The following is a 15845-nucleotide window of genomic DNA, read 5'->3' as shown; positions in this document are numbered from 1 at the left end:
CTCTGTTAATAGCTTTGTTATATATATATATAAACAACATTAGGCAAACACAAGATTAGGCAACAAAAAAAAAAACATGTTGTTTAATAGTTTCAAGGACCATCTGGTTGTTGTACATTCAAGGCCGTGGGCACCCACAATGCCTTCTGTCTAATCCCGCTCCACTGTATACAGTGAGAGTCATAAACACTGAGTCACACACCTTTAGAACAACAACAAAATGGGACGTGTATTTACACAGGTTTAACAGCTGCTCCAGTCAGCTGTGCAGTTGAGAGGGTAAGATCATGCAAAAATGGTGCACACATCACAACTGAAACTTTGAAGATTGTTTTGCGTGAACAAAACTGGGTCTGCAGGTGCTGAAACCACCAGAACTGCAGTGGTTCACGAAGGCACTGATGTCTGCATGTAGCAAAATGTCAAGTAGGCTACAACTTTACTGATGAAGCAGTCAACAAAATAAAACATCTTTTCTTTAATTATCTGTAAATGCTCCAACAGACAGCTTGGTGATTATGGGCCAACCACTAAGCTTTAGAAGGTAACGCCTTTGATGGTTCTAGAGCACTGAGATGAACTCCTTCAATGGCCCGTGTCTGGAGTGGGTGGTAACACTCTTTATTTTGTTAAGTGTGTGTGTGTGTGTGTTAAGTCTTGGTGCTTCAGGAGAAGTTGATCTGTAGAATTAGACAAAGCATTATGGATATGCAGGGTCTTGGGGGAAGGGTTGGATGAGTGGGGGTGGGGAGAAGATTCTCTGAAGCCCAGCAGGTGTGTTTCTGTTTTGGTGAAACAGTAGAAGGTCCTGCTCCTGCTGTCATACAGTACAGTCTTGGGAAAATCTGAACTATGCCCTATAATTGTGGCATTGCAAGTTATGGGGACAAGTCACAATCACAATCACAAGATAAAGGTTTTGTTAGATTACAGCCATCATACCTTATGATGAGTCTTGTGTAAGACCCATGTAAAAAAAAAAAAACAAAAAAAAAAAAACATGTCATTGCGTATTTAATACTCTGACTGATTTAGCTGTTTTTAAAGACATTACCAAACATTGGAAGTCAACAACAAATCGCACAGCTAAATTATATTCTAACTGTTGCAACTCATAATTGCGTCATGTATTTACTGGGAGTGCACTTGTATAAGGCAGCCAGCACCCAAACCCTGACCTGATGTGACCTTGTTGACACATATTTCTTTCAAAACTTTATGCCGGGATACTGATGAAAATGAGTTCCCATCCCTTACTAAGAAACCTATTGAAAACAAGGTTGAAAACAACAGCTTTGCACCAATATCCAGCTGCTCAACTCTTGTGAGATAGAGAGAGCAAGAGGTCATTTTGGAGCTAAATAAACAAGGTAGATAGTGAAGTGTTTCTGTAACTGGGTTGGAGGGGGTTGGGGTGGCTGTAACAGAGTCTGATCTTCTCAGGGCAAAGCGTCTGAGTGACAAACAAAAAACTCTTCCATATGCTGTAGCATGCTGTAACATCTATGATTTATTCTTTTTACTTCCACAATGTGATGTACACTATACCGTTCATACATTTGGGGTTGGTAAGATGTTTTGGGAAGACAAAAAAAAAAAAAGAATTATGCTCACCAAGCCTGCATTTATTTGATAAATATAGTAAAAACAGTAATACTGTGAAATATTATTACAATTTAAAACTGTTTTCCATTTTATTATGTTTTAAAATTTTATTTATTACTGTGATGGACATGAATGTACACATGAATCTTTAGAAATCATTCTTATATCCTGATTTGGGACTCAAGAAACTGAAAAACATTTTCGGGATTCTTTGTCTGTGCTGAACATTTTCATTCATTCATTAATTCATTAATTCATTCATTAAAAAAAGAAAGAAAACATCTTACTGACTCCAAACTTTTGGATGGGTGTGTATTTCCAAATTAAACAAGCAATTTAATCCTGTAGGACAGGATTTCAGGAATTACCGTGAAAAGTTGGTGTTGCATACCAGAATATTAGAGTGAGCTACAACAGATATTTGTCTATTGGTTAGCAATATTGGTTATCCAATGGGCCAAAAGGCCTAAAGTGACATCAGCATATAAGGCAAAATCATTTCAGACGAAGAGAACTGTATGAATTTATTATATATAGATTAAAAATGATGATACCAAACTTTATTTATTTGGAATAATGTGGACTGACGAGTCATTCTGAATAAGCACAAGAATGTGAATTTAAAAAAGTAGGCTATGTAATAAGCCTACAGCTTAGCATCTCCACAACAAACAATAATTATTTGGTGAACATGTAAATGAAACCAGTCTGATAAAACTGTCAATTTTACATATACAATCTACAGTCTCGTTATCAACTGTATTTAGCCTCTCTTGAGTCCTCTAGCAGCGGCTCTTGGTGGCAGTTGGCTGGCCCCTCCTCCAGCTTCTTGCCTTTGCTAATCAGGTGTGGGGGAGGACGAGCCCGCGGCTGGCTGGCCAGACACACACACACACACACTGTATGAACAAGCCAGCAAACTAGGTGTATAAGCTGGGCGATAAACCACTAACTGTAGGGCAAGTCTTTAGGGCTGTGGTGCTGCTGATATCCACTGGCATGTCTAAGCTTAATCATATGTTTTGAATTGTTTGTGTGTCAATAGACATTAATCTCCCATGTCTACATCTACACCCTTGCAGAGCTGTGGCATTGTAGGTAAATACGCCGCCACAGCTGAGTTCTCAATGGACTGTGCGTCTGCCCCGAGGAGCGGATGAGGTCTAATGCACAGGTAATTGTGAATATGTGGTGTGATTATTCTCACTAAAATATTGATTCTAACCACAGCTGCTTTATTCCGTTGCAGAATCAGAACACCTGACTCCAGATAAATGATTATTAAAAACAGATCTTACACTGTACAAACAAACAAGCTTGGTGAAAGTCTTTGTGTATTCTTTATTTGGATCCCATTAGCAAAGTTGCCGCTAATTTGACTGGGGTGCAACTCCAAATACAAAAAAAAGACAACAAAAATTTCAAAAAGGAGTAATTAACATTAAAAAGTTAAGAGAAGATAACATGCCATGTGGTGTGACATGCTGTTTTCATGATTTTTATTACTTAAGGGGTACGTTTGCCCAACAATGATGTATTAGAAATGGAGAAGTTTTTCTTTTGTGTTTTTCGTGTATAGATGACAACATTGTCAAAATGATCCCCGTTCACACAGATCTGCAAAAACAAATAAAATGCTGTGTTATGCTGCCAGACAAGTAGTTGGTGATGTCACTTTGTGAAGAAACACTACACGCCTATAGACTGAAACACGTAATATGCATGTGCATGATGTCACTTTTTCACAAATCTTAGTTTTATAGTTTACACGGAGAAGATAACAGTGTCGTTTTCAAAAACGAGCACTTTGAAACCCGTTTTCAAAAGTTCGCATTTTCAGGCCCCCAAAACACGTTTCCCGTTTTTAGTTGAAAACGGTGTCGATTAACGACTTAAAGACTTGTATCAATTAATTAAATATTTATAATATATTGTCTTTTAAAATTCATTTGTCCTCCCTAAAAAAATCGTTCCTCCCTAAAAAAAGTAACTAATTACATTACTTAGTTACTTATTATGGAAAGCAATGCACTACGTTATTTTATTTTTTGCGTTACTTTTTCTTGCCTGGGCTGGACTGTTTGTTTTTAATAACAAAATAACAAAAGTTCTATTTTTGCAAATGTAAAGGCCCTTTCACATCAAAACTGAAATGACTCGGCAGAAGACTCTTACTTCGGGTCAACAGCACAGACATTAATAAAGTGAGATTAAATACATAAATTATGTATTAACATTTTAATTATTGCAGGATTGCGTTTCATTGTTTTTATTCATTTTGAGGAACACTGAATCTGTTTTTGTGGAAATGAGATGAGTAAATGCATGCTCACATTTAGTCTATAAACCATCATGTTCACACAGCGCACACAACGTCTGAACTTTCTCTCAACATGGGGACAGGAGAGCTGGCAGACAATAAATGGGAAAACTAAGTAACTTGCGTTACTTATTTCAAAAAGTAACTCAGATATTTTGTAATCAATTTAAAAGTAATGTGTTATTGTATTAGTTAACTAGAAAAAGTAATCTGATTACAATACGTAACTCACATTACTTGTAACAGCCCAGCACTGCATTTGTCGCACTACAGGACCATATAAAATGAGTGAAGGAAAAGCATGGTGGGAAACTTGAAAGACTTATTTTAACTTTTTTTTTTAAGCTCATGGACATGTCAGCTAAAAATGTATGGAATTTCCTGATGAAATAAGTGATTAAAATACCAAGGACCAAAACAATCAATATAAAACTACAAGAAAATAATATATAGAGCAAATAATTGATGTATTTCTTTGAGCGTGCCTCTATTTAGTAACTGTTTGAAAAGGTAGGCTATGTACTTTATGCTTCAGGTTGCAGAAGCTCGATACAGAGCAGTATTCTTCAAGGAGTTTGGATATGGTGATGCCAGATGATCCATAATCACATGACTAGCATTATAATCATGAGCAAGCCCAATATACTATAAACACAGTTTTCAGCTCTGCTTCAAGATGACCTTTAATTTCCAGATAAACTAGCTGGTCTTGCTGAAGATAATCTTGCTCAGTTCTGTACAAGCTGAATATTTTAGTTGGGCTAGGTGAAAAAAACAAAAAAACATTCTTATCATGATTACTTGTCTTGAGCTATGACGTAAAACTGATGTGACTTCTGTCACATACCTCCTAACACCACAAAATGTGTCTTTAACACTTTAGAAGTGCAGCAAGCTGTTGAAGGTGCTAACAGATTATCATACAAATTACACCCATGATCTTGGCAATAACACGAAACAAAGACACTGGAATTGAGATGTTAATTTGTCAAGAGATAATGCTCTTTAGAGGTGTGAGGTTCTGCTCTGACCAGTGTTGACCTCTGGGTAAACAGAGAGCTATTGTGACCAAACAGAGGATGTTGATTCCCTGTTCTCCCAAACAGACAAGCCCAGTGTTGTTGTGCTTGGAGCAAGTGACCAGGGCCTAGTTTGGGTCTTGCTACATTACAGTATCTTCATTAAGATCCTCAGAACCGAACAGGTAGGAAGCGATCCCACCATTAACCTTGTGATCTGCAACTTCCAATAAATTACATGCAGCCCAGGCCTGCATGCTCACCACCACCACCACTTCAGCCGGTGGCCCAGAATAGCACCAGCATTCCTTTCCCCTCCCCTCTCTCTCACCCAGCACACGGCACAGCAGAGCGCTGGGTCACATGGACTGCCACAGAGCCGCCAGATCACACACACTCACACTAATGTATAAGCACTCACACCGACCATAACAAAAACAGATCTGGAGAACAACATGTAAGGACTTTTACAGATAAACAATAAGATTATTTGTCCAAAACTCATGTTTGCATACCAGATATGTTTATCCAGATTCAGATGCAAGAAGCTTTAATTGCATTGCAACATTATGTACATAATATACATAAAATACACACACACACACACACTCATATATGTGTGAGTGTGTATATATTCAGCTTCAAGATTGTACATATCTATCTATCTATCTATCTATCTATCTATCTATCTATCTATCTATCTATCTATCTATCTATCTATCTATCTATCTACATACCTCAAGTCCCCTCTCTCTAGCTTTACTTAACATCACACAGATCAACTTCTTCTGAAGGGATTTCCTCTTCACTTTAAATCAGAAACAGAAAAACAACCCAAATCTGTGGACAGAAATTGGCCAGTGTTTGACAGAAACCGCTAGGGGTTTCTTTGCACACTGATATTAAGCAGCAGGGCCAATGGCAACAAAGGATAGAGAGTGAACGATAGCTCCACCTCTTCGCTTTTCTCATGTATATAAGCCCGTGGAGTTGACCCAGAAAACACACACTCGTTTGAAGATAGTGAGCAGCGTTCTTTTGTATGTAGGTCCGTTGGAGTATGAAGCTTCACCTTGTGGAATATAAAGTATAAATCTTCAGAGGCTTTTTAACAGATAAAGCTCAATTGTCCTGTCGCGGCGGAGTCACTGATCATAGAACACGGGGTAAGAGATTCAAAACGCTTGAGAAACTCACGGACTGTGTCTCAAAACACATGCTGCCTATCTAGAAAGCATTTTAGTCGTCAAAAGCGCGTGCAGCGTTTGCACGCGACCGTGGTGCCCAAAATGCTATCTAGGTAGGCAGCTCGCTAGATTTTGAGACGCCGCCAGTGCTTTAGAGCTCAGGGTGGCAGATCCATTGTTTGCTTGACTGCACGATGACTTTCTTTGGATTTATGCTTTGCTTTCTTTGATTTTTCTTTGTGTAAAGTACAGGGTTGTATTATAGAATGGGGCGTTTATTTATTTTTTTTCTTCTTCAAACAAAACTAATGGTTTTATTAAAATGCATTTTCAGTTATCCTCATTGTTTAGATCCAGTGTTTAAAAAAATACTTCGCATTTATTTAGATGGCAAATAGATAAGGCTATGTGTGTGGACGGTTTAGAACGGAGAATAATACCCCAGTCAATTTCAAAAGTGTTGTTTGGACGTGCACCATTGGATCTTAAGAGGTTGTAGTGTGTTGAGTGGGTAGTCAGGTGGGCTGGAGGGTTAAAAAAAGTCAAACACCTCTCCTACCTGTCCAATAAGAGGCTGAATAAGATTGCTGAATGTTAACAATTATGTGGCTAATTAAACTGCATACATATATTAATTTGTATCGATTTGGCTGAGTGTAAAATTACTTCTTTCTGTTGTCACCAGTTCAATTCTAAGTCTAATCTCATCTGTTTTAATAAAAGGAAACTCTATGGCAGAGCACATGATGATGCCCATGAACCACGGCCAGGGAAATGGGGGTCTGCATGGCTACCGGATGGGCATGAATGGAGGCCTGCAGGCAGGCCCTCAGCAGCACGCACCCCAGCCCGGCTTGAGAGCCATGCCCAACGGACAGATGATGCACTATGGAGCGGGGCCTCAGGGAAACATGGAGGCCGCCATGCGCCAGAGGGCCAACATGGTGGGGCCTATGAATGGACAGATGGGTCACCACCAAATGCAGTCGAACATGATGTACAACAACCAGGGGCAGCAGCAGCAGCAGCATCATGTTCAGCAGCAGCATCAACAACCGCAGCATCAGCAGCATCAACCACAGCACCACCACATGCATCAGGCGCAGCAGCAACAGCCTCCACCACAGCAACAACAACAACAGTACATGACCGGGGGTCTCACTTCCCAACAGCTCATGGCCAGCATGCACCTTCAGAAACTCAACACGCAGTATCATGGACACCCGCTGGGACACATGAACGGCAACCACATGGGGAATGTGGCACAGTTCCGCATGGGTCAGGCCCAGCTGAGCAACATGCAGCATGTAGCTGGCCCGGCTCTCAGTCTCAACGGCATGGACGCAGATTTGATCGACGAAGAGGTTTTGACATCGCTGGTTATGGAGCTAGGATTGGACAGGGTGCAGGAACTCCCCGAACTCTTCCTGGGACAGAACGAGTTTGACTTTATCTCAGACTTTGTGAGCAAACAACAGCCAAGCACTGTTAGCTGCTGAGACCGGACCGTATGGACGCTTGGAGGCGAGAGAGAAAGTTGCTCTTTTGATGTTTTTTTTTTTTTTTTTTTTTTTTTGTGACTGCCATCACCAAGACAAGAGGTGATCAGATGCCGCTTTGTCCACAGAAACGGGTGGTAAAGCTCCTGTCAGGACTACAGTTCTGTTTCTGGCTGGAATGCTGGGCAGCGTTCCGTGGATGAATGTAACAACGCTTCAGAACTGTGAACTTGGTGCAATGTAAAGACACTCAAACCTTATTTGTCTTCAATGCAGTTTTACATTTAAAAATGTATTTATTTATTGCTTATCAGATGTATTAACATAGAACAAAAGAACAGCCATGACATTAAGAGCCTGTGGTTTATGGAAACTTCCAGAATGGGATTGCTGAATTGTTGTTTATGATCATTTAGACCCAGAACTTTGTCCATCTGACTCAAACTGTAAGTCTAATGTTTTGTTGGACGGTAAAGTTTCAGTAAACCCAAACCACAGCTTGTTTACAATAGTGGTTAATGCCTGTCTTGATACAATGGTCTGTCTAAGCTTTAGAATTGCCTTAAATCAAGTTGCTTTTATTTATTTGTCTCCCACCCCACCCCTAACAGTCCAAGAGGGCTCAAACCTATGTGTGACTTGTAATAAAGATGGCCATGTTTTAACTCTGGCCTAATTTTTCATCAATCTCTTATCTTATTTGTGGAAATTGAAAAGATGCGAGTGAAGGATTCTAAGGAAATTGAGAAGTTACAGAATCTAAAACTTGGCTTAGCTTCATCTGGTTTAACATGTTACTTTTTTTTTTTTTGTTGTTTAATCTAAGATCTTTTCTAATTTTAAAGCAGTTCCTCTGCTAGTTATGTACCGATATCATTAAAGGGCTCATTGTTCCAAAACTTTATGCATTTCTTTAGTGGAACAGAAAAGATTTTTTGAGTGTCTGATAGGTGGGTTTTCCATCTCAAGTCAATAGGGTCCAATGTTGTTTTGGACCCCATTGAATTTCATTGTAAGGACAAAAACATCCTTCAAACTGTCTTTTGTGTTCTGAAAGGTTTGTGTTGTTAAGGTTTGTAAAAGACTGAAGGTGAGTTAACTATCCCTTTAACTGTTAAAACTGAAATGTGCAAAAGTGAGAGAAACCGTGACTATGACTCTTGTTTAAGAGCTGTTTGTCTAGGTTAGCGATAGTTCTAAGAATCGTTGGTGCACCACAGGTTCCACTTACCAACCTTTTTTGGTTTAAAACAAACTAGTTTCATGCTTCAAGTGGTTGAACTGCACTCAAATAACTACTGTCCATTTGTGCATATGCTTTATTAGGTCTTTTATCGGTCTGCTTTTAAAGCAAGAACTTTTTACCTACTTTCAGATGTAAAGGTGTGTATGGGGGAGGTAGTGGAAACTGTCCAGGTTAATCTGTGCTTACCTTGACATTACAAGGCTTTGTGTGAACCCTGGGTCTGTGCATTTTGTCCTGGGAACAGAGGGCAAAATGTTGTCCATTTACGGACATGCTGTGGTGAGGGGGTTCGGGCGGGGGGGAAGGGTGAAGATTGCAGTGACAAGCCGTTAACGCTCCACTGTCACTTCCTGTTCCTCCTCAGCGGAGGAAGGGCTTGAAGAAAGTAAATTGAGGTTACTTGGTAGTAGCACTTGTATTGGGTTCCTCTTTGATTGCTGTGTTATCAAAATAAGCCTTAATAATACAATCTACGAATGCCTGTGAAAGGTAATTTGCAAAGAATGAACAGACACCATTGGAGTGCTTCAGTGTTGGCTCCACCCTGTTTATTTTCAAAAACTACACTGTTTTTTAGTCTCTGGCTTGTTCTTGAGTTGCCCTTTTCCTTAGATGGTCTTTCCTTTAGATGATCTTGATGTGAATCCATTGTGCTTATAGTCCTGGACCAGTAAGCAGCTAAATTAGATGCCTAATGTTGTGCTTGTGGATTAACCTGTAGTGTGTTCAGACTGAAAAAGTACAGATTCTCATTCAGGATGTCATTCTTGTCTGATTTCTCACTGATTGAGTCTTTAGATCTGCATAACAGACTTCTTTCAAAGACAAAGAAAGCCGACCCTAAACTTTTGAATGGTCCTGCACATATTTTAATATTTATTGTTTCTCTTTTATTTTATTTAAGACTTAAATGTCGGAATGTTTAAGGCCTTTTTGAAACACTTAAAACGGGCACCTGTTTCGTAGAATGGCCTGTTTTGATGCTTGTACTGTACATGAGTACAATGTAAACAAGTTGTAAGGGTGACATGTGCCAAGTGACATTTAATCCAACATTTATTGACAGATACAGTTCAAAAGAAACTCTACTGCATGCTTTTGAACGGTGGGGGTTTTCAGTTCAAAGATGTTTCTGTAATCTCACCTCTTCTCTGGGGAATTCAGCTGTCTTCATGAACTTTACAATTTAAAAAGATAAATATAGGTGTATGAGCACAAGAGGGAGAGGGAAGGTGTGTGTGGCTACTTTTTTAGGGAATGGAACATGCAACTATTGTGTGAATGAGAACCGTATAGCAAAATCTCTGGGCGTCCTCCTCGGCCAGGCCCAAGATGGCACCACTGATCCGTCTGTTAGGAACTGGGTGTGACCGATTATTACTTTCAGTTCTTAGTGGATTATTTTGCACAGAGAAAAACGCGACAGAACAGCAATTTATCATAATTAACTTATAATTTTTTGAAAAATACTTGGAATGCTAAAGCCTTTTAGTATTACGCCATCATATTTTGTCAAACACTTGGTGTAAATCCACCTCTGAGAAACCAGACTAGACATACGCTAAGCAGGGTGTGACAGGAGACATTTACTGTTGACTGTTTTTTTGCTGTCTCTCTCTCTCTCTGAGGCCACCCACAATAATCTCTAAACACACACATGAACACACACCTACTGTTCTTTCTGAGTGAGCTCTCTGAACAACCTCAGATTCACTAGAATGAGCAAATGGCAAGGTCGTAAAACAAGAAATGTCTTGTTTAAAATGAAATAAAAAACACTTACTGAAATTGAGATGGGTAGTGTGGGAAATTCTTTAGGGTTTTACCCAGTAGCCATGAGGGATCCTGAAGACCACCCCCTCTTACAGCATGTCACAGAGTCAGCAATCTCTCTTTCTTACACAGGGCTTTCCTGACAACAGTTTGTGGCTAAGGTGTTTACTAATTCAATTCTTTTTCTATGATGTTGTTCCAAGAACAAAATATAGTCAGACATTTTATTAAAATATCTGCAAACAACATCTGACAGCACAGCAAGAGCAGCCTAATGGTTACATCAAACAGTAATTGAAGAAATGACGCTATACAACGCATTGCAGGTCAGTTAATGAGTAGTCAGCAGCTGAATGTGGGTAGCCGATCTGACGGATTCAGTTCATTCAGTTGATTCATCAGAACGATTCGAACTGGTAATTGTGTGTGTTCGTATTTGCGTGCAAAGCCTTGGAAGACATCTAAATACAAGTTATGCCCACCAACGAACTAGTTAGTTGAAGTTTAGAACTTTTATTTTGAATATCTTCTTTGACGTGGCATGGGATTCATATGCACAAATTTATCCTTTGCGGTTCCACTTGGCGTTATCACTTATAACACACTTCCTTAAAGGCCCACTGAAGTGCCTTGGTACGCACAGCTTTGTATGATGCCTAAGGCGGGACATATTGAATGGCTCCACCCCCTTTTCAAATAGCCAATAGCATTTAGGCCGTGTGTTTTAGCCAGCTGAAAATGACAGGCGCTCTGCTGAAAACACCTAGCTAGGGCGCTTGAGAGCGTTTTGGCAGCGCAGCATTTTTTTCAGTCGCTTTGCTTGTTATGATACGGAATATCCGCGAAAGTGTTACTAGTATCTTATTTCACACATATTTTGTTTCTGTGTTGATTCTAAATTAAAATGTCGATACAATGTACCGTATTTTCTCTGGCTCTTGTTTTCAATTATTTTGTTGTTGTCATCTGTTGACATTGTACAAGCAGAATGTGGCGGTTGGTCGGTGTGGTATTAGTCCCGCCTCTCCTCCACTGTGATTGGGCGGTTGGGTAAAAAGTGACAGTGATGAGCGCTGCGTTTTACCCAAAGTTGAACATTCTTCAACTCTCTGTGACTGGTAAAAAACGCCAAGCACTCAGCGCTTCAGCGTGAAAAAAACGCTCAGCGCCTCGTTACGCTCATGGCGTTTAAAAAACGCGGCGCTCCTATTGAAAACAATTGGTAAAATAAGCCAGCCGCGTGAAAAAAACACTTTGGTGGACACACGGCCTTAGTTTACCTCACAGACTGCAAGTCATTGACAGCACCGTGGAAGCGAATCTGAATGCTGATGATACGTTGGATTCAGTAATAGTAGAGGTGTGAATAAATTCTATCCATTTCATTCTTAACCAACATACAGTTGGAAAATTGAATAAAACTCGAGCATTTGAGCAACCGAACACACATCTCCAACCCATATTGTTCCGTGACATGTCAACGCTTGCTTTGGCCAGGTGGTATTTATTGCATAGGCAGTGGGATGCTTTAGATTCTAGAGAGCATTTGATTGGACAGAAGATGTGATGAGAAGCTTAAGTCCGCGGTGATGTCATAAAAATCTGTGATCCATTTTAGCGGAAGTGAGAATCTGTAAGTTTTAAATGCTTATATCTCCTAAATGCAAATTTTGTCATTGTTTTGGAACACACCAGCTTATTCACAACCTTAAGGCCAACATATTCATACTAAAAGCTACACTCTTAAGAAAAATGGTTCTAAACAGTACCAAATGGGGTTCTTCTGCTTGTAACAATAGCAATAGCAGAAGCCTTTTTGGTGCTAAATATAACCCTTTTTATAAGGTTCCATAAAGAACCATGCTTTGAAAGTGCTATATAGGACCTTAAATGGATAGTTCAAGTTGCGTTAGACAAAAGCGGCTGCTAAATGATTAAATGTAAATATAGTTCACCCAAAATTCTGTCATCATTTGGTACTCACCCTCCTGTACAACTGAAGGCCTATTCTTCCTTCCAGAAGATATGAAGAATGTAAACAGATTTGGTTTTTAATTATCAAAATATCTTCTTTTGTGTCCCACAGAAGAAAGAAAAAAATACAGATTTGAAAGGACATGAGTAAATGATGACAGACGTTTAATTTTTCTGTGAACATTGTTTTTCTAGAGTTCCTAATTTTGCTATATGGTTCTTTGGTTCTTTGGATTTAAAAAAAAGTTCTCAAGGTTACATTCAGCATATTAGTGCAAGTTATCATCTGTTAACAGAGAAAAGTGAAGGCCTCATGTTATCTGAAACAGGTTTTCTAAAGAACCACAGAACTTTAAAAGGTTATTTTATAGCACCAGGCTGCAAAAACCATTCAGATTATTTATATGCATGTGATCTAATGAGCCTATTAGCTTCAGATCACCATATCACAAAGAGAAATACAGGAAAAGAGAGATGGTTGAGACACGCATCAACATGTTTTCTCTTCTGTCAACTGACTGTCTTTCAAATAATAACATGTTTTTCGTAGTTCAATTGGTTTTACCCCCCGCCCCACGTGCCATTCATGTGTGAACGTATGCAAGAAATTGATTGTGATGGACCACACTTCCTGCTCTTGTTTCGCTTGACTGCCAGCTAGCAATCCTAATTTGATAAAGCTGGATAAGCTTCAGCTAGACCTAGTTACTTAAGAGAGCTACCATAACCACCTTTATGATCTGATCCATCACAGGTCTTTACACATATTAATATCTTAATTATACATGTGCAAATGATGATGCCACACATGTTTAGGCAGGCCGTGGCACCGAGAGTGTTTGACAGCTAAAATCGCTGGAGATTTCTCTCCTCTCTGCACCCATCGTTCCCCTCCCCTTCCACTGTTTATTGCCTTGGGCTTTTGAAGTTAAGGGCACTGTGTAAATTATTCATTTTCCTGTGTGAAGCATACCTCTCAGCCAGGCCAGCTTCAACAAGCTGATGTAGGAGTGGCAGTGTTTGTTGTTTGTTCAGTGTTGTGCGTGCATGTGTGTGTATGTAGGTGTGGCTTTAAGCTCTTGTGTTATCTTATCGGCGAGTTTTACCGATATCCCCCAGCTCTGAGACCATCAGGCTTTAACATAAACGACCAATGGGCAGATGGACACCACTGAACACGAGCTATCCAGGTGAGGTCATCAAAGTGTGTGCTCCGAATGTTTCCAGAGCACTGTGGCAGAATCACAAGCACATTGTTTTGGCAGGTCGAGAAGGAGCAGACTGAGAAGGCCATGTGGGTTTTGATATTGCCCGCTAGAGATTATCATCACGCTGACAAATGACGTACGACCAAACAACATTTCCGAAACATCAGTGAGCAACATGGTTTCTAAGATGCGCAACAGCACTAGGCAAGCTATAAAGCTGTAAAAACAGAGTGGGGGCTGGAAGTGGTCAAAACCCATATCACAGATGGTAGAAACTAACCCAGCACCCTCTGGCACACAACAGTGTGTCGGCGCTCTAAGCATTCAGAATATTCTAGGAGTCTGACAGACACATTTTTATATTTGTAGCATGTCTGGCTGAGAGAGCACCTGTCTGCTCTTCCGATTGAATACCACTGAATTTGCTGGATGCTCTTGAATTCTAAATCTACTTGCTCTGACCGCAAACACTGAAAATCAGTTTAAATTGACATGTTTCTTGACACATCTTGGCAGTCCTTTGAGGAGTTGATATGAGATGTTCAAGGAATGTATTGGATTCAATACAAATTAAGATACCACAGAAAAGAATTTCAACTTGTCTGTAGGCTTGATTAAAAAAACAAACATATTTGCAGTCAAGCACTTTCAATGGAAGTCTATGAGATGAACATTACAATTCATACCATTTCCAAAGTATAGCTACAAGAATTTATTGCATAAAGTGCAATTTTTTGGTTATGGAATTCAAATTTTTTGGTTATGGATTTCAATTATGAAATCAAATGGAAATTCTCTGACCAGCCCAACATAGCAACAGTGGCTCAACCAATGGTGTGAGTTTGGGTTAGGGCTACCTGTTTTTTCCAACCAATGAAGAATGAGGAGTGTTCAGGAAACCTGTTTGGAAAAAGTACAGGGCGTGAATGGCATAGAAATCACACCCTTTTCACATTTAAACATTGATCTGTTCAAAAACCTAGTAAGGTGGATTTTAAAGCACCTTAGACGCAAAGGCTAATTATGCTGCTTTCCAGATATCTCACATGGATCCTTCACAAAGAAAGCAATCCCAGAATGCAGTGAAATGGTGGATGAGGTGAGAGAAATGTAGATTACAATAAATTTAGTACTGATAACAAATTCAATTTAAATTAATATTTCAGTAACTTTTGGATTGCTTAATAGAATGGCGCAGTTAGCAACATGATAGTATCAGAGAGTCATGAACATGGAATATTCTTTTTTTAAGATATTGATGATACATGAAATCAGTTTTGAAAGTAGACCATGTAAAACACTTAATGATTAATGACAAGGTGGGTGTTTGCTTACAGTTAAACTCCATTTCTCCATAATATATTCATTGAAATAAGACCTTAATGACATCTAGATAGCACAGCCTGAGAAAAAACAGTTTTTTTGTGTGTGTGTGTGTGTTTTGAGGGCACAGAACACTCCAGCAACATTTAATCAAAGTACACAGAGTTTTGAAGATATGATGCAAACACATAATGACTAAAATCTGGACCGGTTGTAATCATGCAGACTGCACACTGAAACTCAGAAATGTTTCTATAGAATGTTGGTACAGCCAGTATGATAGAGAGGGGGTTTCCACACTACAAACTACAGAAGGATTTGTAAGTCACGACTCTGTTATTCGCGTATTGTACTGTGCACACATACCGATTTTGACTGAGGGATTTGGTCAACGTATTGCACCCTGAAAGGCGCCTTCCTGTTTTTTTGATATTGTGGTAAGATTTACAGTATGTGACATCCCCTCCACTCGGCACGTATAGTGCACCCATGTCTGTCAGTGAAAACCGCCACTAGCACTTTCATTATGTGCTGTGGTACTCAGAAATGGAGTAATTCTTGACAACTATTGCTTTAATTTTGGTTTGCTATATTATAACTTTACTGACTAAACATGACGTTCACATGGTTGAAACAAAACATTGTATATTTTATATTAAATCTCTTTAACAGAAATAGTATCTTTCTAAAA

General features: G+C 39.4%; 1 protein-coding gene across 1 annotated transcript; it reads left to right on the top strand.

Annotated features, from left to right (window-relative positions):
* The first annotated feature begins 5946 nt into the window (after positions 1-5946).
* Positions 5947-8313, top strand: cited4b (Cbp/p300-interacting transactivator, with Glu/Asp-rich carboxy-terminal domain, 4b). Its single transcript, XM_079895779.1, has 2 exons — positions 5947-6110; positions 6855-8313. The coding sequence occupies exon 2, from the start codon at positions 6863-6865 to the stop codon at positions 7628-7630; it is 768 nt and encodes a 255-aa protein (XP_079751905.1). The 5' UTR covers positions 5947-6110; positions 6855-6862; the 3' UTR covers positions 7631-8313.
* The last annotated feature ends 7532 nt before the right edge of the window (positions 8314-15845 follow it).

Source organism: Squalius cephalus, assembly GCF_949319135.1.
Source record: "Squalius cephalus genome assembly, chromosome: 15".
NCBI lineage: Eukaryota > Metazoa > Chordata > Actinopteri > Cypriniformes > Leuciscidae > Squalius > Squalius cephalus.
The sequence above is the reverse complement of the archived record's forward strand: the minus strand, read 5'-3'. Positions and strand labels throughout refer to the sequence as shown.

What these genes read in the sequence shown, in the direction of transcription:
- cited4b (XM_079895779.1), top strand. Translation starts at nt 6,863, where the DNA reads ATGGCAGAGCACATGATGATGCCCATGAACCACGGCCAGGGAAATGGG.